General features: G+C 33.2%; 1 protein-coding gene across 8 annotated transcripts in view; it reads right to left on the bottom strand.

Moving 5' to 3' along the window:
- LOC143229062 (protein slit-like) overlaps positions 1–23,066 on the bottom strand; it is a 561,294-nt gene that overhangs the window by 349,452 nt on the left and 188,776 nt on the right. For all 8 annotated transcript variants that reach the window (XM_076460805.1, XM_076460803.1, XM_076460801.1 and 5 more), the window contains one exon: positions 1,521–1,684. In XM_076460805.1, the coding sequence (XP_076316920.1) occupies positions 1,521–1,684 (164 nt within the window). The remainder of the gene's footprint in view (positions 1–1,520; positions 1,685–23,066) is intronic.

The following is a 23,066-nucleotide window of genomic DNA, read 5'->3' on the forward strand; positions in this document are numbered from 1 at the left end:
GGACTGTTACATGCCTATAGTTAGTCGTACCCATATATTCAATACCTTTGTCTGAGTGTTTCACATTAAATACATTGTTTTGCTATTTCTAGACAAAATTTGTAAATGCAATCCTTCTGATGTAATAACCGACACATAATAAGTTATTCTAAAGACACAAAAGTACTCACTACATCTCCATAAGAAAACTGTTAACTTGTCTTAATATCTCATCTATACGCTCGCAAGTTTCTTCGTTTTACAACTTCTAAATTGCCAATAGGAACAAGCAGGCCAGACATACTTGACTTAACGAGCTATTTTCAAAGATATGTTACATAATTAAGTGATTATAAGTTGTAACTGTTTTGTTTATATTCCAGTTCATGATGGACTTACAGCCATACTTAAATACTTACAACACTTTCTAAAGTGGTACGTGTACAATGTAATGAAGATCGCACAACAAAGTAATTATTCAATATAATTGTAAACTGTACTAGACTTTTTTCACAGTAAATTAGCAAATAATTCGATTTACATACACATGAACAAGCGTGCCAAGATATAAACATAAAATGCCATAATAGTAATTTTACATTGGAAACACTTCGAAATGAAAAAATGGCCTTAGAAAATGTATATTGTTAAGAAAAGCAAAACCATTACCAAGAAGTCTCAATGGTTTTTCTAAGTCAGTTAGACTGAACGTAATTCAATATACGTTTACACCTAAACTTTATAAGATATCATGTTGCAAACTTAGCTATGCAAAAAAAAGGAATTTAAAAAAAAGTGATTAGCACTTTTTGGGTTATTTACTTTTCCATAGTAAAACTGACCAATTGACTTTTAATATGATTAACACGTACAAACGAAGGATAATATATTCATTAAACTCCAAAAGCACTGATGTTTAAGAATGTCATTTGTAAAACTCGAAGTTTTCTCAGTTTATTAATTTAAGTTTCTGTCGAAAGGCAAGTTTGTGTAGTCCCATAATTGCTCAGGTTATTTTTGTTTATAAAGCATAATCACTTCGGACACTAATGAAAGACGTACATTGATGTATGATGCTAGAAGTGAGGGAATTAATGAAGTTGTGGCTCTTCAACCAAAGTGTCTTCAAGTTATTAATCAGAAAGAAAAAAAAATGTAATTGCTGTTCGAAACTGAGTATACTATCATGTTCCATTTATTGTCATAAGAAATTATAAAAATAATAAGCGTTTTAGTAACACACAACACAGTTTTCTCTATACTGTTAATTTTTCAATAGGTTTCGAACTTTCAAAGGTCAAGAACTAGCTGTATCTAAGGAAAATAACCCAATTTTATATATATATATATGATACTTTTCGCAATCTGTGTATGATTCAAACTTTTTAACACATGCATGGAAGCTCTATGAACTAACTATAAAAATGACCACACTTTTAATACAACTCCTATGCCTATGTCTATTCTCTGATTGAGTTCCTACATTTACAACGTTAAATAACATCCCAAACTTGTAGGCATCGATCACTACATTTAATTACCTTTACACTTAAATTTGTTTTCCTTTAGGGTGTTGATTCGGCGACGATGCATTCTCTCCGGACTCTCACAGCGGACACCACTGGTTTCTATAGGTTTCAACTCCAGATATTCAGCTAGCCACCGCAGGTTACAGTCGCAGATGAACGGATTTCTTCCTAAATGTCTAACAAAGGATATTTTATTACTGCCAAGTTACATATATACAAACTTTAAAGTAGCATAAACTTATAAATGAGAGACCACTGCTGACATCAAAGGACTATAACATCATTTCTAAAACAGTATGTGCATAAAGTAATTGAAAACAATGATGAAACTTGTGACGATCAAATACATGAAAGTAAATAAGTTGTTAAACGTTTTGTTTGTAAGTTCCTGGAAAGCCACACTAGAGAAATCTACACATTGCACTAATTTTGAACTAATAAACAAGCGATAAAGTAGCTAGAAAACAGCACCCACAGTTAAGTAACTCCTCGGAAACGTTTGTCTGGTTGAGTAGTGAAATTTGACTATTATTCTTATGGTACATTCACGATCCAGAGTACAGAACTGTTTTATTTTATTTTTTACAACAACGGGTCGTAAACAATTCTGCAAACTCACTGAGCCACGCTCGGCCGTAGCAAGTAGTTGTAAATCACATGTGACAAGGAAATGGTAACAAAAAACTGTTGTGGTAAAAGAAACTAATAACTGGAACAAAACATATAAAGATTTATGTTGAGAACCAGTGCAGTTAAAGATTTTTAGTTATCAACTATCGTACAGCAAATGTTTACTCATTATGGGATCCTGTTTTTTTTCTTCTCTTTTTTTTTAAGAGTAAAGCAAAAACTACGTATGCTGTGCTGCCTAGGGTATCAAAACCATGATTAGTAAATTAAATCTTAACGCTGAGCTACTGGTGAGGGCATTGTGGAATAAATTAATAATTATTTTACTATATGCTCTTGAGAACCTTAAGGCATCATTGTTTAAATTCACTTTGGAAATTCGAAGTGTAGTTTTTTATTTTACTTAAGACGAACATTTCAATGTTACACCAACAAACAGTCACACGTCTGGTAACAATGTGATTTTAGAAATGAAAGAGTGCGTCAGGTTTCCATGACAACAACTGATCCTTTAAGGCGAGGTTATTCTATTTTACGTTTATATTAAAAAACAACAACATTTTAATGGGATCTACTAGAATTATTTAATACATTTCACTATTCACCAGGGGAATGTCTAAGAATCAGCAATAAAGGCAGACACAGAGCTGTCACAGTTTGTGTGTGGTCTTCCACTTAATGATCGTCGTGTTTGTTATTTATGCACTGTTTATAAAATGTTGGAACATTGTTGAATAATAAGAAAGAAACAAAAACCAGAGTCGAACATATACAAAGTGAACTGCACTTAATTTTGTGTATTAAGCAATGTTTTACTGTCTTAAATGCCTTTTTATCATTTCAAGAGTATATGTCAAAAAATAACTTATTCCAGCAATACTGTAGCCAACAAATCGTGTGATTAACCGTCACATTATAGCGCCCCACGCCTGAAAGGATAATCATGTTTGGTGCGAAGGGAATTCGAACCCGCGACATTCAGTTTACGATTCAAACGCCTTAGCCCACCTGGCTATGCCAGGCCTATAACAGTAAATCTTTTGATTAACGAATATACCATGTTTCTGTGATGTATGAAGCTACACAATGGACTATCTGTGCTGTACCCACCATAGGCATCGAAAACAGATTTTCAGTGTTATTAGCTGAGCCTCTACGGGGCTGTATTAGTTTAAATATTTAAACGATACTGTAATACTTTATTTTCAGTGTTATTAGCTGAGCCACTACGGGGCTGTATTAGTTTAAATATTCAAACGGTACTGTAATACATTATTTTCAATGTTATTAGCTGAGCCACTACGGGGCTGTATTAGTTTAAATATTCAAACGGTACTATAATATGTTATTCGCGCACAGTCGACTATCATTTTAAAGTGACAGATAAGAGGGAAGGGATCCAGTCACTAGCACCCGTCGCCAACTCTCGGGATACTTTTGTCTGACTGAATAGTGGAATTTGATAGTCATTCTTATAGCGCACTCGTGGACACAATGTGGAGAGCACGTTTTTCCGTTAACGAGTCGCGAACCACGGCAACAACAGGGCGTGGCAAACATTAATGTAGTATTGTTGCGGATAAACAAAAATATCAGAGTAATTTATTCGTTTTAAGTGAGTTATATACGTTCTGTCCACTGCAAGGAGATAGTCAAACCATGGATTTTAGAATAGTAAGTCCATAAGCTTACCGCTGACCCATAGGGATCTGACATGGCCGCTCGACTCGTAATCTGAGGGCCACGGGTTCTATTCCACGTCACATTAAACATGCTCGCTCTTTCAGCCATGGGGGCATTATTAAGTAAAGATCAATCCAACTATTCGATAGTAAAAGAATAGCCGAAGTGCTGGTGGTGATGACTAGTTGCCTTCTCTCTAGTCTTACACTACTAAATTTGGAACGGTTGCGCGAAATTGAAAAAAAACAAAAAAACAAACAGATTGACCCATCGGGGGGCTTAACACTCTCCAAATATGAAACAATAAAATATTCACAAACGTGTTTTCTCTCTAACCATTTTACACAAAATATATTTTTTTGGAAACTTTGAGTGCATTTCAGACTACCATCAAAAGTAATTTGGGATCCTTTATAATAAGAATCTAGTCGTGTCTTAATATGCTTTAAGTACACGTACTATAAAGGCACAAACAACAATCACGTCATCTTCCAACCAAAATTATGGGTATATATTGATACGAAAAACACCCAGAAAAATGTATGGAAAGGTAGACAATTGGATGCAATATTTAAAGTTACTATCAGTATTTTCCATTTTTGACAAACCCCAATACTGGACTTCTAAAAAGATGTACATGGTAACTCGTACACTAGAATAATTTGTTTTTGTTATACTTCATATCTGGATGTATTTATAATAATAAAAAAAAGTGTGTCACTTCCGGCTTTGATATGTTTAGAAAAGTATCTGTCACTATAGTTACACTTCCGATTTGTATGTATTTAAAAAAAAAACACGTATCGTTATAGATAGGCAAAAGATCTTCTATAAAGATGAAATCAGATCATTCACCTTTTAAATGTGACACAGATTTAGCCCCCCAGTGGCACAGCGGTATATCTGCAGACTTATACTGCTACCAAAAGGCGTTTCGATACCTGTGGTGGGCAGAGCACGGATAGCCCGCAGTGTATCTTTGTGCTAAATAACAGACAACAACAGCAACACAATTTAAGAACGAATAATCTCGTAATTTGGATAAGATTGTTGTCAGATACAGATGCTTGAAATTGATGCATATAAAAGAAAAGAGTTTGGTTTCCTCTCTTCTAAATTAATATATAAAATTATGCAAAACTAATGTAATATCAAATCGTATTTCTTCAATATTCTATTATGTATGCATATAGCAAGATTTTGTCTACCATTATCATTTTTCATCATCAAATTACTTATGCAGATCAATTTATTATGTCATATCTGTAAATATATAATCGTTAAATCAATTAAAAAAAAGAAATTCCATGGGATAAATATCTGAGGTTACCATTAGAAAATGCATAGGAACAGTGTAACTCTAGAACATGTTCTTTGACAAATTCAGTCATCATTGCTCATGATGACCATGATAACATTACACACTCTTAAAGAGCTCAGGTCTACTGACCAGCAAAATATTTAAATTGTCTAACTCTCTATGATGGGTGAAAATGTTTTATCGCATCGAGAATTTTGAAACTTTGAGCTCTATACGACAAGAAAGGAATCCTTATATTGTGATTTGCTCAAAACATAATTCGAACTGCAGAACACTTGAAAGTTAGGTATAAATTACGAACTAATTTGTGAGCGCTGAGCTTGTCGCGTATTTGGAAATTGTTTTATTGGAGAAAGCCAGCAGCAACAACAAATCAACATAGTAAAATATATGGTATAAACTATTAGGTGTAGTCTACAAAGTCATTGCTGAAAAAGTCCGGAAAGAAATTGAAATCAGCTAACAAACAAAACCGGCCGAAAACTGCTTCAGGAGCGAGAAATGATGTTTCAGTTCTTCAACTCTGAAGTGAAAAATTGTTAACAGTGAAGATACCTATTTGATAAAACAAGACATTCTAATCTTTATAAATGGAAACGTATATTTAATTAGCTATACTGGTGGCTGGGTTAATTGCATTGTTGCCTTGATCGAAAGTTGATATTAATGTACAATGAAGAACAGTAGAATGCTAATGAACAGAGGATTAATCTATGGTGGATTTCTGATATAATTTTTCCAATAAATTTATGAAACACGAATATGCTGCAAACTGAGCGACTAAACCAGAAAATCTGTTAGAACAAGTGAATATAAGCACTAGTGTTTATGGTAGGCACCGATCTTAGACATCATCTGGTTCAGTTGTATACTCTTATTTAAATTATTTCAAGTGATATTTTCTGTATTCTTGTATCAGATGGGTGACAAAATACATTACAGATTTCATAATAGCGTGCTGGAGAAGAGTAAACACCGCATACAATTTACATGATGCTGAAAAACTGTGGAAATTGATTTTGAAGGTTTTAGAGGTTATGAAAACGCAATATACATACCGTACAATACACAAGAATATTTATTTGTATTATTCACATAAACATAACCTTGCACTCTGACTCATCAGAGTCTGAGTCAGACTGAAGTAAATAAATTCACAGACACATCTGACTTTCTATGTGTCTATACAACCGATTTGTACATCTTACCAAAACCTTGTCACATTTCTTGCAGTACATATTCCTATTCCACTCGACCAACCACGTGCTCTTAGCTTTTATTTGAGAGTATGACTCATTGCTATAAATTGACATGCTAAGTCTGTTGACTGGGCATGTGAAAAGTATTGTAAATCACAAATTACCAGTGTTCGCAATATTTGAGTTTACAATTAATGACTGGTTGATAACAAAAGTTCCTAACTTTTTATAACTCGAAATATCATTTGAAAATGTGGCGGTGAGCATTTGAAATCCGTATAATGTTTAGTTATCGTTTTATCATTAATAGAAAGATGGAAGATAATTACGATTTTGTATCAACACATCTTGGCTGGTAGTGCGGTATGCAAGCATACCATGCATTTTGTATATTCTCAATACAAGGTAGAAGATTAAAAAAATCATTTATTCTATGCCTGTGCAGCTTGCTCATAATACGTGGTCAACAAAGCCATCTGCTCTTAAAGTGTGTATGAGGCTGATACATCGGAAGATTTCTGGGGTGAAAGGCTTCATGCCGCTCTCCCGAGTCTTCAACAAGAAGAAGTAAGAAAAGAAGACCATCAAGAGCACTTCTCTACAGAGGAAAAGTGGTAAATTTGTTTACTTCATAGGAGCAAAAATAGTAATTGTGTTCGTAAATAGACGATAGAACGTTAGGATTTGATTGCCTTAAATTTGTGTACATGCATAAAGCAAAGTGACTAAAAACTGTATCAATTTCTCATTACTTCTACCTAATGAATCCACAGTCAAAATAATCGGCCATAATGCTGTGATATTTATAACCTTGAATGTCGTTCTTGTCAGTGTAAGGACTTTTTCACATCTTGGTCTACTCTGGTTCATACGGAAACCAGTCGTAGACTGACTCTGATTGAGATAGAAAACAGTTGTAGGTTCTGGCTCATATAGAAAACAGTTGCGGACTGGTTAAGATAAAAAACAGTTGTAGACTCTGGTTCAATTTAAAACATTTGTAAGTACTGGTTTAGGTATAAAACAGTTGTAGACTCTGGTTCAGATTGAAAATAGTTGTATACTGGTTTAGAGAGAAAACAGAATTAGGTTTTGGTTCAGGTAGAAAATAACTATAGTTACACAGACAAAAGCAACAAGATCGTGTAAAATGGCAGTAAAATTTATATATATACAACAGAAACTTCGAATGCTTGTGAGAGATAATCAATACAAAAATAAATGTTGTAAGCATCAAAGTAAAATTAAATATTAGTTTTTATCTTTTATTTAATGATATTAACACTTTGACAGTAAGGAAAGAGGTCATATGCATACATTTATATCAAATACTTCTCTATACTAATTTGTAAACAAAAATGTTTATTCTGAAAGTAATGTAAGAAAATTTGATTTGGTTTCATATTATACTTTCTCCCCTCATCCCAGGCGAACGCTCATTTGAAAACAAAAAGAAGGTTCTTACAATATGTAAGTCATTCCCTTTTGGTTTTTGTTACTGGAGAAAGAGCGATTCTAGTGAAGTCTTAAACCAATTTTCCTTTTGGCGTCGCATAGAGCTATTTTAGTGTTACGCTATTTAAATAGTTCTACGTGAAAAGCATCACGCTATATTCGTTTAAAGTAATTGTATTATTATATTAGTAAGGTTTTGACTTGTTAACACATGGCATACTAGCAAAGTTTCATGCCAAAGATAGGCACTCCTTCCTCTTGTCTATGGTACAAAACGCCCCAAGTCATGCACGCTCTTTACATATACTGATAAACATAAACCCAATGTTCCACTATCGTTAAATATTGTAGGCCACTCTATATGTTTCCTCTAGCTAATCAGCGGTAACCTTGGAAGTTTTCAATGATAAAATTTGGGGTTTGATTATTTGCAGATAACTCATTATGTGGTTTTGTGTGTAACAAAAGTCAGTCAGATAGTCATGTGAATATATACTACTTACCGATCAATAAATATTTGTACGATGTATTTTTCTAAATCTTTTGATGATGTCCCCGCAAAAACCCTCCCCCATAGAAATATGAGAAAAACTGCTATTCTTCCTTTGAAGAAGAGATGTAACATTTGGTCTTTTAATGTATGTATATATATATTACATTCTAGAAGTGGTATTGCTTCCCTATGTACATAACTAATGCTTGTATTTTTTACAATTAAGTTTTTCTAATTTTGTACAGTACCAAAATGTTTATATGTGAATTAAGTTGAAATGATACACGGTGATTAAAGCAATTTATCCTTTAAAATAATTACTGTTTATTTACGAATGTAATTTCATTCAAGTGAAATTTGATTTACAGGTGTACTGTATGAACTATTCTCATGCACAATTGAAGAGGTGATGAGGGTGTGAATATTCACACTCTTCACATGAACTGGTTATACAAACAACATTCCAAAGGACAGGAAGTGGTTATACAAACAACATTCCAAAGGACAACCAAGAGGAGTTTCGCGTTTATATATTTCAACAACGGATTTAAAAGCGTATTCCAAGAAGTGCTGTAATGCATAAATAAGAGGCGATTGGGGTTTAGAAAGGTACAAATAATGCTGAAAATGTTAGACTCTTTTGAGATTACTTAGAAAGATTTTTAATTTTGATACTTAACTGGAGTGTGTGTGTGTGTTTTTTTCTTATAGCAAAGCCACATCGGGCTATCTGCTCATCCCACCGAGGGGAACTTTACTGGAAGTATTAAGAAATATATTTCAAGAACAATTCAAGAGAATGAGTATATATCCAAATAAAGCAAACTGTTGAAAAGATCTTTATAATAAAACCTTCAGAACTAATAGTATGAAACATGGAATATGAGTGAATGAGAAACCTATAGAGCTGTCAGAGAAGCTCATTTTTTAAATAAAACCTAATTCTTTTAGTAGAGTGTAGTATAACTAGATTTTATGAATATTAAGAGAACTGTAAATAGTTTAATTGCCATTTTTATTCAGAATGGGATTCAACAGTGCATCTATCCAGACTAATGCCAAATTATCAGTTTCAGTTTGTAATTCAATTGAATTACAATAGTTAGAAAACATTTCCTTCTTGATAACAATCAATATATAATTTACATACTACGTGAAAAGGAAACACTAATTAAACCAGCCTACTCCAATTAGCTAATCCATTTTATTTTAAATTATCGAAAGAAGTCTATTAAAATATAATGAGACGAGTGTTCTTTTAATTCCAGTAGAACTTGCTACTCTCTTTCATTATCTATTAGACACAAAAAAATTCTTCATTCTTTCAGAACAAGAAATTCCCGCAAAATTAAGAGAACACATAAGAGGCTTCATTGCCATTATTTTTTACACAAAGAAGTTAGGACCCCTGGCGTCTTGTCTGTTAATATCTCTTTGAAGAGGCCTCAAGTGGTACTTGTCTGTCAAGTCCTAAGTTCACAACAGAGGTGTAATAAAAGACAGCCCAAGACAAGTTCCTCTTTAAGATATTGATCAAAAAGTCCTGTTTCTGCCAGTTAGTTATCTGTTGAACGTCGACTCCATTCTGACGTCGTACAACGTACAATAGAAGCAAATTATTTTTCTAAAGAGAAAATATTTAATACTTTTAGAGGAACATTACTTTGAAAACAAACAATCTTTAGAAATTACCTTCAAAACTTATCTAGCTGCCATTTTTTTTTTTTTTTTTTAAATGAACCGAAGCAGACTGTTGTTTAGAAAGTTTAAAAGTCGTAACGGTTATTGTCAATGCTACTCCTGTGCAGCTGCCAACTTCTCTTCATCCAGCAGTGTAATGTAGAATAACTAAAATTAGCATCCATTTACACTGGAAGAATGTTTTACCAAATAAATTTAATGTGAAAAATAAAATATTTCTAACGCTACGTCATAATTTTATTTTATTTTTATATATAACAATAATTTTTGATTTGCTAATGTATCCTGGAAGAAAGTGCTCAAAAGGGTACATTTAAACACCTAGGAACACGCTAGTGTTGTAATTAATTTTAGTTAGTACTCTTTGGGGAAATAAACTAACCAGTGTATGTGTTTGTGTTTTTCGTATAGCAAAGCCACAAAGGGTTATCTGCTCAGTCCACCGAGGGGAATCGAACCCCTGCTTTTAGCGTTGTAAATCCGGAGACATACTGCTGTACTAAAATAACCACTTATTTTTAATATAATTTTATTGATATTTTACTAAAAATAATACGTGACACTTCTAAGCATAGAAAGTCAATATCATAAAATAAAAAAAAACTATTAATTGATCTATCTTTGCAGTATTTCAAAGTTACGAGACGTTGATTTACATTATCTAAAAGTTGCATTAACCTGTGTAATGAGACATCTTACCTTTGATAGGATATGCCACAATTATTCAGAATCTAGTTTCCTTCTATATGATGGTTATTTCAATCATTAATTTTTATATAGTTGGCCGTGAGGCATTAATATTCATGTTACGTTTATACTGAGTTTATGTCTTTCAGTGTGGATTCATGAAACACCACTACGTTGGCGAGACTTACATTAATAGTGTGTGTGTTTTCTTATAGCAAAGCCACATCGAGCTATCTGCTGAGTCCACAGAGGGGAATCGAACCCTGATTTTAGCGTTGTATATCTGTAGACTTATCGATGTATCAATGGAGGACTACATTAATAGAACGTGATATCCCATCCAATCACAACGATTAGATGGCTGACTGGGATCCAACAATTTCTCAGACTTTCTCGGCAGAGGAAACATACTTTCATTGAAAACAGACTCGAATGTGAAGCATGCTGTAATATATAAGAACCAGATATTGCATTCTATAACGCAAGTCAGTTCTATAACTTTTGACCAAAAGAAGTGTATTATAACAGCATTCCCTGAACCAACAGCTCAGTCTGATTTCATCTCGACGTTTCCTTGAAAGTTTAATGTAAAAAGACAAGACCAACCCGACACACCATTCCGTCGGAAATAACACTTCAATGTTATTAAGGAGTTTCGAAATCTTGGGTAATTCATCTTGCAGTTTATTTTATGTCAGAAGTTAATGAATGACAATCATGTAAACACCGCTCAAACTTTTGTGCTAAAAATATACTTAAATGTTCTCTAACTATATGGAATCTGTAAGCAGAAGATATAATAAAACATTCTTTGTCTGCTAAGTTATAACGAAATATATTAGTTTTTTATATTAAAAAAGTGCAAATTTACCTTCCTTACAAATAAATCATCATAAAATATATATAGAATTTTATTTTATAATTTATCTGTTTCGTTATATTTAAGACTGTTTACATATCTAACATAGACCCGGCATGGCCAGATGATTAAGGCACTGACTCGTAATCCGCGGATTCGAATCCCCGTCACATCAAATATGCTCGCCCTTTCAGCCATGGGGGCGTTATAATGTGACAGTCAATCCCACTATTTGTTGGTAAAAGAGAAGCCCATGAGTTGGCGGTGGGTGGTGATGAATAGTTGCCTTCCCTCTAGCCTTACACTACTAAATTAGGGACGGCTAGCGCAGATAGCCCTCGAGTAGCTTTGCACAAATTTCAAAACAAACCAAACATATCTAACAAACGTTAGTGTTTGAAAGTAAAATATTTTTAGTGGAACGAATTTCATTATATTTGTATTTGATCAACTTATAATGCTTCAAAAACATTTCTGAAATGTAAACATGTCGCAATCACATTAATTAGTATAATATTATTTTAACTTTTTCGCATGTTCTCACTTATTGTACTATAATTACCATATTTACTTTTAAGAAAAATAACAAAAAAATAAACTTTTTTTACGAGAAGTCCCTAACTACTCGGCCTCAAAGGATGTATTTAAGATATTTATAATACAAGCTAGTTAAATTAAAACGGGAAATAAAGCAGAATGTACATAAAAAAATGAAGTTTTCATGGATATATATATTTTAACATAGAAAAATGACTGGTTTAGAAAGCGTGATAGATGAATTGAGTGTAAATAGCTTACAATAACTGTTATTTTATCTTAATCCGTCTATTGTGAGTAATTTAATAGTTGAAACTTAGAAATGCATTTGTTTTAATCATATTTTATCTTCACTTAAAACTCTCATCATAAATTGTATGTCTATGGAAACTAACACTCGTATTCTTAAAACTGAATTGGAAGAACATCACCTCTTTCATGTAAAGTTTTATAATCAGGATTCTAATCAAGGCCTGCATTACATGTGTCTGCATTACATGTGTCTGTACCAGCAGATGAAACTTTATAAAAGTGCAAAAAGAATATTTAACAAATTAATTAACCTTAAACTGCAGACTAAAGAACTACCTAGTGAACACATATTAAAGGAGGTACCAGCTTTTCGTTTCTATAACATTAAAACAAAAACCTATGAATCTAGTGGATAACAAAATTGTTCGTGCCTGTTTCATCTCAAGCTGGTAGGTGTTTACTCAAACGATAAACGTTATTTTAAAATATAAACATCTTTCTTTTATTTTACAGAAAAGAAAAGTGTTGTTTGCGCTTACAGAATAAATAAACCCATTAATGTTTATATGTATACTCGCAAGAGGCTGAACAGAGAATGATATAGTTTATTTAATGACGTTGTTCTGGAAGGGTTAGGGTGCGATATAGTTCGAACTTTGTTTTATTTACTTATTGTTGGTAGACACTGAGAACACGAGCCATACACGTTTTATACTAGCACGATAAGTGACAAACTGTGAAAATCTTTTTCTGGATTTAGGTTCCTCCACATCTATCATGAAATTCGTTACATTTTTCTATCGACAATACAGTAAACGTTACCAAGGCTCAGAAGGTTTTCAGGAGTCATAATGTTTGGTGTGCGTAGCAAGATGATTGTCAGTGCCTAAACTATGCACTTAGTTCACTCGTTGTAACGCTTTTTATGAGTGGGTGGGCATTTTTAAATTACTTAGCGAAAACAAAGTCCATGAAACGATAACAAATAATTTTTTGCTTCAATAATTTTTGATACAGATTACGTTAACATTGACAAACGTTGTAGGTCTAAATTCACGAACATCATTTCAAAACAAACTGCGATACTATTATTGATAGTATGCATCCGTAACTTAGTTCTAAACTTACTTCGCAAAGTTAATCGATAAACAAACACTAATTCACCATGTAACTGAATAGCAGAATAGACGCGATAACTCTCACTTGTAGCACTGAATAATTTTTTTGACACTGAACTAAATAAATCACTGATTATTCCATATAATATATATATATATATACTTTACTCGGACTTCTTACTCACTAATGATTTGTACATACTTCACAAAATTTCTAAATTATTACACCATCATGATCATTAGCTTCCTATAAATACAAATACAGCCTACAACACTTTTTTATTAAGTGACAATCAACTAAAAATCATGAATGATCCAGTATGTTTTTAAATGATTTGTTTGTTTTGAATTTCCTGCAAAGCTGCACAAGGTTGTTGTTGTTAAGCACAGAGCTTCACAAACGACTTCCTGTGTTCTGCCCAACACGGGTATCGAAACCCGGTTTTTAGCGATATAAGTCCGCAGACATAACACTGTGACACTGGAGGGCATTGCACAAGGACTAACAACGATAGCCGTCCTTAACTTAGTATGGAAAGACAGCTATTTCTCACAACCCAGCGCCAACTCTTGGGCTACTATTTTACCAACGATTAGTGTATTTATAACGCCCCCACGCCTTAAAGAGCGAACATGTTTGGAATTCGATCTCGCTACCCTCAGATTGTGAGTCGATAGCCCCTAACTACCTGGCCATGACAGGCGTTGTGAAATTAATAATAACTTTAAAATTTGATTATATTCGTTAAATTTATTACATTTTAAAAAGTTTTATCTATAAATTTCTAAACTTCTCCTGAAGAAGAAATGTCAATCTTTCGAAAGCGCTCGGGTTATGGGGTTTTTAATAATTTATATCAAAACGTCTTGAGCCTACATGTTTTTCTAGCATCATGCATATAAATTTATTAAAATATTGTGATAAATTATAAATTGACTATTTGGCATTAATCGTTAGTACGTTGGCTTAAGCCAACCGTAAGTTTAATAACTGCAGATGTTGTCTTCGTATAGGCGTTATAAAATTACGATTAAAATAAGTCGCAGCAGTAAGATTACCTAATTAATAAATTAAACTAGCCTAGTCGCTACGAGTTTGATATTTTTGGACTATTTTAAAATTTTAATCGTGTTTTGATATTCATTTATCTCAGTTTCAGCTTAATTGGCATGCATTTACTTTTTAGGTTTAATAACTAATGTGACATTACTATTTTCGATAGATCTGCAATTAAGCCTATTTTATTTGGTTTGATTTTATTGAATAGAGTTAGTATATCAGTAATATTTAATTTCGTACTAATTTTAGAGTTACTTATTTTGCTTTTCAAGTAATCGATCACTGATAAAATTATTCTTACTATCTTTCTTTGAAATGTACTTAAACCAATTATTGGAGTACATTTATATACGTTTTTAGTTTATGCTATTGTATTTCTTATTCTCATTTCAACGAAATTATAAGTATAATACATTTAGTCAGGGACATATACAACGAGGAGAGTGAGCATGGTTCTTGACCTCTATGCATACAGACTCGGTCATTTTGGTGAGTCTAATGCTGTATATTTCTGTATAATACAAGTGCCTGTGTTAATATGGTTTATATATATAATATGTATGCGTTTAATACGCCTTCCTCTCATCCTACAACTCGGTTAATTTTAAATTCCTACGCACTTCCCTGCATTTAGTGAATGCAAACATAACCAATCTCAAGATCTAAATCTGTAATTAAAAAGAAACTAACTATTCATGCCTTTCATATCTCTAGTTCCACCTAGTGAATGAAATTCAACCTTTTAACTTAATTGTTGTAATAAGCTCCAGATAATCGATCTATATATGGTTCGTTCATTTATTGAGTCACTGTGAGAGATAAGAAATATAAAGGACACTAACCTCGGAGTAACACAGGTTACTAACCTAAATAATGCTACAGAAGATAAAAGTTAATTGATATTACTTGACAACGAGGTGGCTTTAGGAACCCTTTTTTATGTGTTTTCGTACAAAATATTTACAAATGTCAGATAATTTAACAATTCGTTATACAAAATTATGTCAAGACATTCAGAAAGGACAAAATAGTGAAATACAGTAAATTTATTTCCAGAAGTTCTGTTCTACGTTCTCTGTAAGTATTAACCTTTGCGAGTTACAAAAATAAGGGCACAGTAGGTGAACTGCATGAGTTTGACTCTAACCTGCAAATATGTAATACATTAACAAAAAATATACAGCGATTCTAGTAAGTTGGGGAGGTTTGTTTGTTTGTTTTTTGAATTTCGCACAAAGCTACTCGAGGGCTATCTGTGCTAGACGTCCCTAATTTAGCAGTGTAAGACTAGGGAGAAGGCAGCTAGTCATCACCACCCACCGCCAACTCTTGGGCTACTCTTTTACCAACGAATAGTGGGATTGACCATAACATTATAACGCCCACACGGCTGAAAGGGCGAGCATGTTTGGCGCGACCTGCGACCCTCAGATTATGAGTCGCACGCCTTAACACGCTTGACCATGCCGGGTCCAGTTGGGGAGGATTCAATATTCCGAAGTCCCAATGTTTCAAAGGTTCAATGCTCAGTATTTTGAAAATTCGTAGGTTCGAATAGACTTCATAAATAAGGCCAAACACGAGTAAAGGCACTGAAAATGCCGCTTTATGGGACTCAAAAAAAAAGGAAAAAAAAAAAGGACATAAAATAGAACTTAATAAATCACTGATTATTCCACATAATGTATACGTCACTCTGATTTCTTATTCACTGAATATTTGTACACACTTCACAAAATTTTTAAATTATTGCATCATAATCATTATCTCTCTCTAACAAACATGGCTTACAGCGAGCAATAAAGTGAAACGTTTAAAGAAGTGACACTTACTAAGTGATTTTATTAACAAATATATTTCTACTTTTTAATGAAAGTGTTTGAGTTTATAGGTTAAAATGTCTTTTGTATGACATTATTGTTCCAAAAGTCATAATTATATTTAAAATGGTTGTTACACTGTTGATTTGTTAGAAAGTGCTACACGCTCGCTAAGATAAAAGATTATTTATATTTTTATGCTTTTGAATATATATTATAAATTGTGTTAATTTAATTCGCCTCTGAAGAAAGCATTATTTAAACAATGTTTATCTACATTACTTAACTACAATTATTTTCGTGTTCAAAATGGCTGCATATCAACTATCTTTGCTACAATGGTTAAAACAAGTGAAATCCCAACCCATGTGGCCCTGCATGGTCAGGTGGGTTAAGGCACTCGACTCATAATCAAAGAGTCGCGGGTTGGAATGTCCGTCTCACCAAACATGCTCGCCCTTTCAGCCGTAGGGGCGTTATTATGTGACGGTCAACCCCACTATTCATTGGTAAAATAGTAGCTCAAGAGTTGGCGGTTGGTGGTGATGACTAGCTGCTTTTCCTCTAGTCTTACACTGCTAAATTAGAAACGGCTAGTGCAGATAGCCCTCGAGTAGCTTTGTACGAAATTCAAAACAAACCAAACTAAATCCATGAAAATCTAACTAAAGAAACAAAATCGTTACCAGCAAATACTAGCAAAAATGATCATCACTGAATAAGTCTGCAAAACTTGGACTACGTGGGCATACACTAATTCAGCACAGATGTGAGTAAACCTAATATAAGTTATTTGTTATTAACAATCATAGTAGATTTTTAATGTTTTCACTATAACATCCCAAAAAAACGACTGGTTTCTTACAATTTCAAAAATCATGCAACGCGTGACGTTCGACACGAAAAAACTCGATTGTTTCATAATCCTCACATTACCGAGTTGTTTATATATACCATTCATGCACGCGAAGACTCACATATTGCATCATATTGAGTAACTTTATATTCTTTGCTTTTATTTATTGAAACAATAATTGTAAATAACACAAGCCTGAGGTGGTTTCATTGTCTTGAAAATTTTATACGTTCTACAGTAATCCTTGTACTCTAAATCCGAAAGTGACATCCATTTTTCTCCATCAAGTACAAATTTTTCCCAAAACATAATGTGTTCTTTCACATAAGTGAATCATTTTAATTGAAATCGGGTCATATTTTGTTATGCTAAACATGTTGACAACCACTGGCTATAGATTTCTTTTCACCAATCACGACATGAGAGGTTTACCGATCGTTCTAGAACACAAACATAGTAAAAAAATCATTGTGGTAAACGAAATAATAATTTCATCTTGGTAAAAAATTTTCTTCTCATTTTGTAAAAAAATCATTACGTGATAGGAATAAATGAATATTATTTTCGAAATATACGTAATTGAATTAAGAAAAATCCGTTATTAAAACCAAAATTTAAATTCGCAGCCAATGTAGTTGACCAAAAATAGTAGATAAAATCATTGATTTTCAATATAAAATATATAGAAAACCCAAGAAGTAATTAATTGGATTAATTACTATGGTGATGCTTTTAGTTTTTAAAGAAAGAAAACTTGTATGTCGGTGGTTCCTGTAACCAGCAACGAAATGAACATACAAGAAAATTGGTGCATAAATATATTATAAAAATGAGTTTAAAAATCAGACGGAACCTCTCCGGTAATATCTAGTTAAGATATCACTTAGTGTAGAACATTTAATCTCAGACAACACTAACCACAACAATATCTTTGTTTGTACGGTAAATACAAACAGGTGATATTGCTCTTTTCTCATATAGAGTGTAATGTTTTTACTTGTAAAGATCTGGTAAATTTAAAGCCAAACAGAAGGAGCACGACTGGCAGCACACTCTTGATACCTTATGTACTGAACTTTTATTCACTGTACTATATGCTTACACAAACATATACACTCGGCTATACTGTTTCCATTCCTGAATGTCTTTTGTGTCGCGATGCAGTTTCACTAAAGACCGGAAGATGTAGAACTAAACTGTAAAAGGTCTGGGAACCAGTGCGGGGGCGAATTGTTTGCTTCAATAGTTTAGATTGACTATTGTCTATGTGAACTACAGACAATGTCAACACCCTACAGTTTATTATGAGATACACGTAAATATTAAAAGTATGATAACTGCCTTAGGTGAATGTATTTTCCTCAACACCTTATTCCAGTATTCTTAACCGATGTTTGCCAACATCACGTTTTATCACCCTTACCTTTTAGTTTCTTCAAACAAATGAGAACAAGAACATTTTGTACTCAACGTCAACTTCAAAACTTAATAAAAACTGTGAAGTGAAAAACAAAAACATATTTGTGTGTGCGGTTAGGCCTAAAAAACGCGCAGCTGTGCAGCCTACATAAATTTATCAGTTGCTGGATATTCATTACAACGGAGCCGATTTGCCTTAAGAGGAGGGGTTAGACATGACTGGTAATAAATTTTACTTTGAATATTCATTAGTAAGATATAAACCCAACAATTTGAAGAAGCGGAATTATCATTATTAACACAGAGCAGTTCTTTGAAGGCGGAAAGTGTATTAAATGTGTGTACATTATTTGCAAGAAACTTTTGTAATAGAATTTGTATCAAACAAGGAACAATTATTATATGGTTGTGAATGCAGTAAATGATCTGTTGCTTAAATTCACTTATCAATAACTATTTTATCATGCCCCCTTTCTTCTGTTTTCAGTTTAATTAAACATTTATTAATTAGTATTGTCATGTAGTATATTTCTCTGAACCTATATGCTAATAGTAATTAAAGTTTAACGTTTTATTGACCATACAGATCTCATTGCGTAAATCAATAAGATTTAGAAATTGTTTAATTTTCAAAATATAATAGCCCACCATCACGTGATCATACCAGTAAACATATAAACGTACAAACTTGTCTAACTTCAGAATAACATTAGTCTAGAGTGTTGTCAAGGTTTCTTATGTTTAATAATTAAACCTAAATGAATCAACATGTTTTTACTGTGCTGCAAAAACTGCTTTTATCGAAGTTCTGTTGTCTACAAGATTCCGCAGCTCTTCATCTACGTGTAACCGAAATATTAAGCTATAGGATATGTCCACACTCATTTTGCAGGTTTGAGAATATTGTTTGTAATTGGGCCTAAATTAATCAATGAGTTTTAGCTGTGTTGCAAAAACTGTTGCCTGCAAATTTCTGCTGCGACTTAGGTATGTATGGCTACCCTTGACAACAAGGCAATACTAAAGTGATTCGTCGGCCAGCTTTTAAGACTCATACCAGATGGAAAATAAGTCACTTTATTAAAAAGTACACGTTTTCATGATTTCGATTTATATTCTTTAGGCATGTGTCTGCATAAGATGAGCAACACATAAATTCATATCTAACTTACTTCTGCATTGATCTTTGAAACACGCTACACATTTGATGTGATTTCTTGTCGTGTCAATACTAAGTTTACATTTTGTTCTAAACTTTATTTGATCTAACCTTATCATAATTATCAAAATAGTAATTTGAATAATAGGCAAAAAAACAACAAATTAATAAGTTCTCACATGAGAAAAACTGTTAGATAGTAGTTAGTTAGAAGATTGCTGACGAGTAATTTATCATGCAAACCATTATTTCTAGAACTTTATTGCTGTCTAAGTTCAAATTAACAAGATCATAGAAACTGTGTTTGTTTGTTTTTTAATTTCGCGCAAAGATATACGAGGGCTATCTGCGCTAGCCGTCCCTAATTTAGCAGTGTAAGATTAGAGGAAAGGCAGCTAGTCATCACCAACTCTTGGGCAACTCTTTTACCAACAAATAGTGGGATTCGACGTTACATTATAACGCCCCAACGGCTGAAAGGGCGAGCATGTTTGGTGTGACGGGGATTCAAATTGGCGAGGCTCAGATTGCGAGTCGAATGTCTTAACCACCTGGCCATGCCAGGCTTTAGAAACTGTGTAACAAGTGAAAGTGTACAAATGAACTACTGATGACCAAATGTTAACAATACGTGACACCAGTAGCACGGCATCATACCTCGTTTGACGAGTGTGTGTTTTGCCATAGCAAAGCCTTATAGGGCTATTTGCTGTGTCCTCCGAGGGGGATCTAACCCTTCATCTTAGTGTGGTAAATTCGAAGACTTACCGCTGTCCCACCGACGGACATGCCATTTGAAATCAATTTGAGTGTTGCGAACATACAATACGATATTAGTCTTTTAAATCACGACTACAACAGTTTAGAAGATTGAAGTTAAGCATTTGAAAGATATATTCGAATGTTTTTACACATATCCTCGTTTACGGTGTAATTAACGTGTCTAACTATTATCAACAACCATGCTTATAGTATAAAAGTTACCGAAAATCTTATTTCTGGCATAATGCACCAAACCTTGCCCAAAACCCATATTTATAATGTAACCTGCCAAAAAGTTGTCAGAATCACTATTTACGACGTAATGTGCGAAACCTTGTCAAAACCCTTATTTATAAAGTAACGCGCCTAACACTTATCGAAACCATTATTTATAATGTAACGCGTCTAACACTTCTCGAAACCATTATTTATAATGTAACGCGCCTAGCACTTGTCGAAACCATTATTTATAATGTAACGCGCCTAACACTTGTCGAAACCACTATTTATAATGTAACGCGCCTAGCGCTTGTCGAAACCATTGTTTATAATGTAACGCGTCTAACACTTCTCGAAACCATTATTTATAATGTAACGCGCCTAGCACTTGTCGAAACCATTATTTATAATGTAACGCGCCTAACACTTGTCGAAACCATTATTTATAATGTAACGCGCCTAACACTTCTCGAAACCACTATTTATAATGTAACGTGCATAATAACACCTGTTTTTGATGTAATGTACTTAATACTTATTAAAACCATTATTTATGATGTGACGTACCTAACACCTATTAACAATGCCTGTTTTTGATGTAACGTACCACTTGTTCAACGATAATTTTTAAAGATCATTAATGATTCCAGTCAGTTTAAAATGCTTTAACAAAATGGTTACCCAGAAATGAAATCTCATCTTCTCTTATTGCTGGAGACTCGACTACATTGCTTCCACAGGTAATGAACACAGACTTTGTTTTTGTAACCAGAAAATTTGGAATACTAAATTTAATAAAGAAGAAAATAAGATGAATGTTAAATGGAGAAAAAAACAGATAACAAAATGAACGTTTAATTGAAGAGAAAAGTAAAAGAAAGAAAGAAAAGCATTTGGCTGAAGAAGAAAGGAAAGAGGAACGTTTACTTAAAGAAACAAAGAAGGCCTCCACTGGAAAAAGAAGAAAAAGGTTTGGCTAAATAGAGAAGGAACGAACAGAAGTACTTGAATAAAAACGTAACATTTAGCAGAAGAACACCCTGCTGGACAAAATATATTAACGTTTAGTTGTAAAGAACAAGTAAACAAGGAAATATTACTGATTTAAAAATTATCTGTAGGAAAAAGGATACAATGGGAAACATCTAGTTTGAGAAGGAAGGAAAAGAGGAAACGTATATTTGATAGAAAGGAATAAGTTTTAGTTGATAGATGAACGAACGGTTGGCTGTAAAACATGAACATGCAGCTGAAAAGTTTTTACATGAAAAAGCAGGAAAAGATAATGTTTTATTGATGGAAGAAGAGAACGAATGATAAAAGAATCAAGCAAAGCGTTGATGAGAGTAAACGAAAGAATAAGATTATGCTAAGCTATTTTAAGGAAGAGAGACTACACTGTAAACAAAAGTCAATAAACAAAACCCACTTTAAAATGCCTGTTTGTTTGATTTCTTTTTAATTCAAAACTCATACGTTGTATAAAAACAGCACGATTGAAAATGAAATTTCTGAACTATTTCTGAGAATTGAAATGGAAAACTTTGCGTTATTGCGATGATTCCCAAAGCGACTTTACGATACAAACAAACAAAAATCACAGTATTGGTTGTATGCTGTCGCTCATACGAGCTTTTAACCGCTTAAACTAAGGATTTCTATGAATATTTTAATGCCATCAATATTTGTAGAACAAACGTTAAAAATTACTTACAGTAGCTTCTAATAACTTTAATCTTGATATAATTTCAAGCAAGCAAAGCCTTAGTTGTTTGTCAGATTTCAAATATGGCAAATGCTACTCATTTTTCGGTTGTATGTGTGCTTGTGTTTGGAAGGTAAGAGAGTATAGAGATATTTGAATCATAACCTAAGAACAAGACTCTCCAGTTCTACAAACGTTTATCTTCAGTCGCTAGAGAAGGGATAAAAGGAGGAGTTAATGTGTGTTTTATTACCAACTATACGACTGTCCATTAATCTTGTAGTGAGTGGACGCTTGTAGACAGTTTTCTTGCATTTTAATACGGTACGGTACGGATCCATTTCATTACCGATACTGAGTCATGGTCACCTGACCCCTTTAAGCTCCAATTATATACATCTCAGACCGATGTAAATTACTTGAGTGGTGCTTACATCATCGGACTTATTCTAGGCTTAGATAATTTTTAAATTTTAATTCAAGTTACAGGAGTATGGTCAGAAAAATTCCATAAGACGTTTAAGAAACACCTTGTAAAGGAGTGTGTGTGTGTGTTTTCTTATAATTATAAGAATTATTCCCCTTTCTTATAAGGGGAATCGAACCCTTAATTTTAGCGTTGT

Source organism: Tachypleus tridentatus, chromosome 10 (assembly GCF_004210375.1).
Source record: "Tachypleus tridentatus isolate NWPU-2018 chromosome 10, ASM421037v1, whole genome shotgun sequence".
NCBI classification, from domain to species: Eukaryota; Metazoa; Arthropoda; class Merostomata; order Xiphosura; family Limulidae; genus Tachypleus; species Tachypleus tridentatus.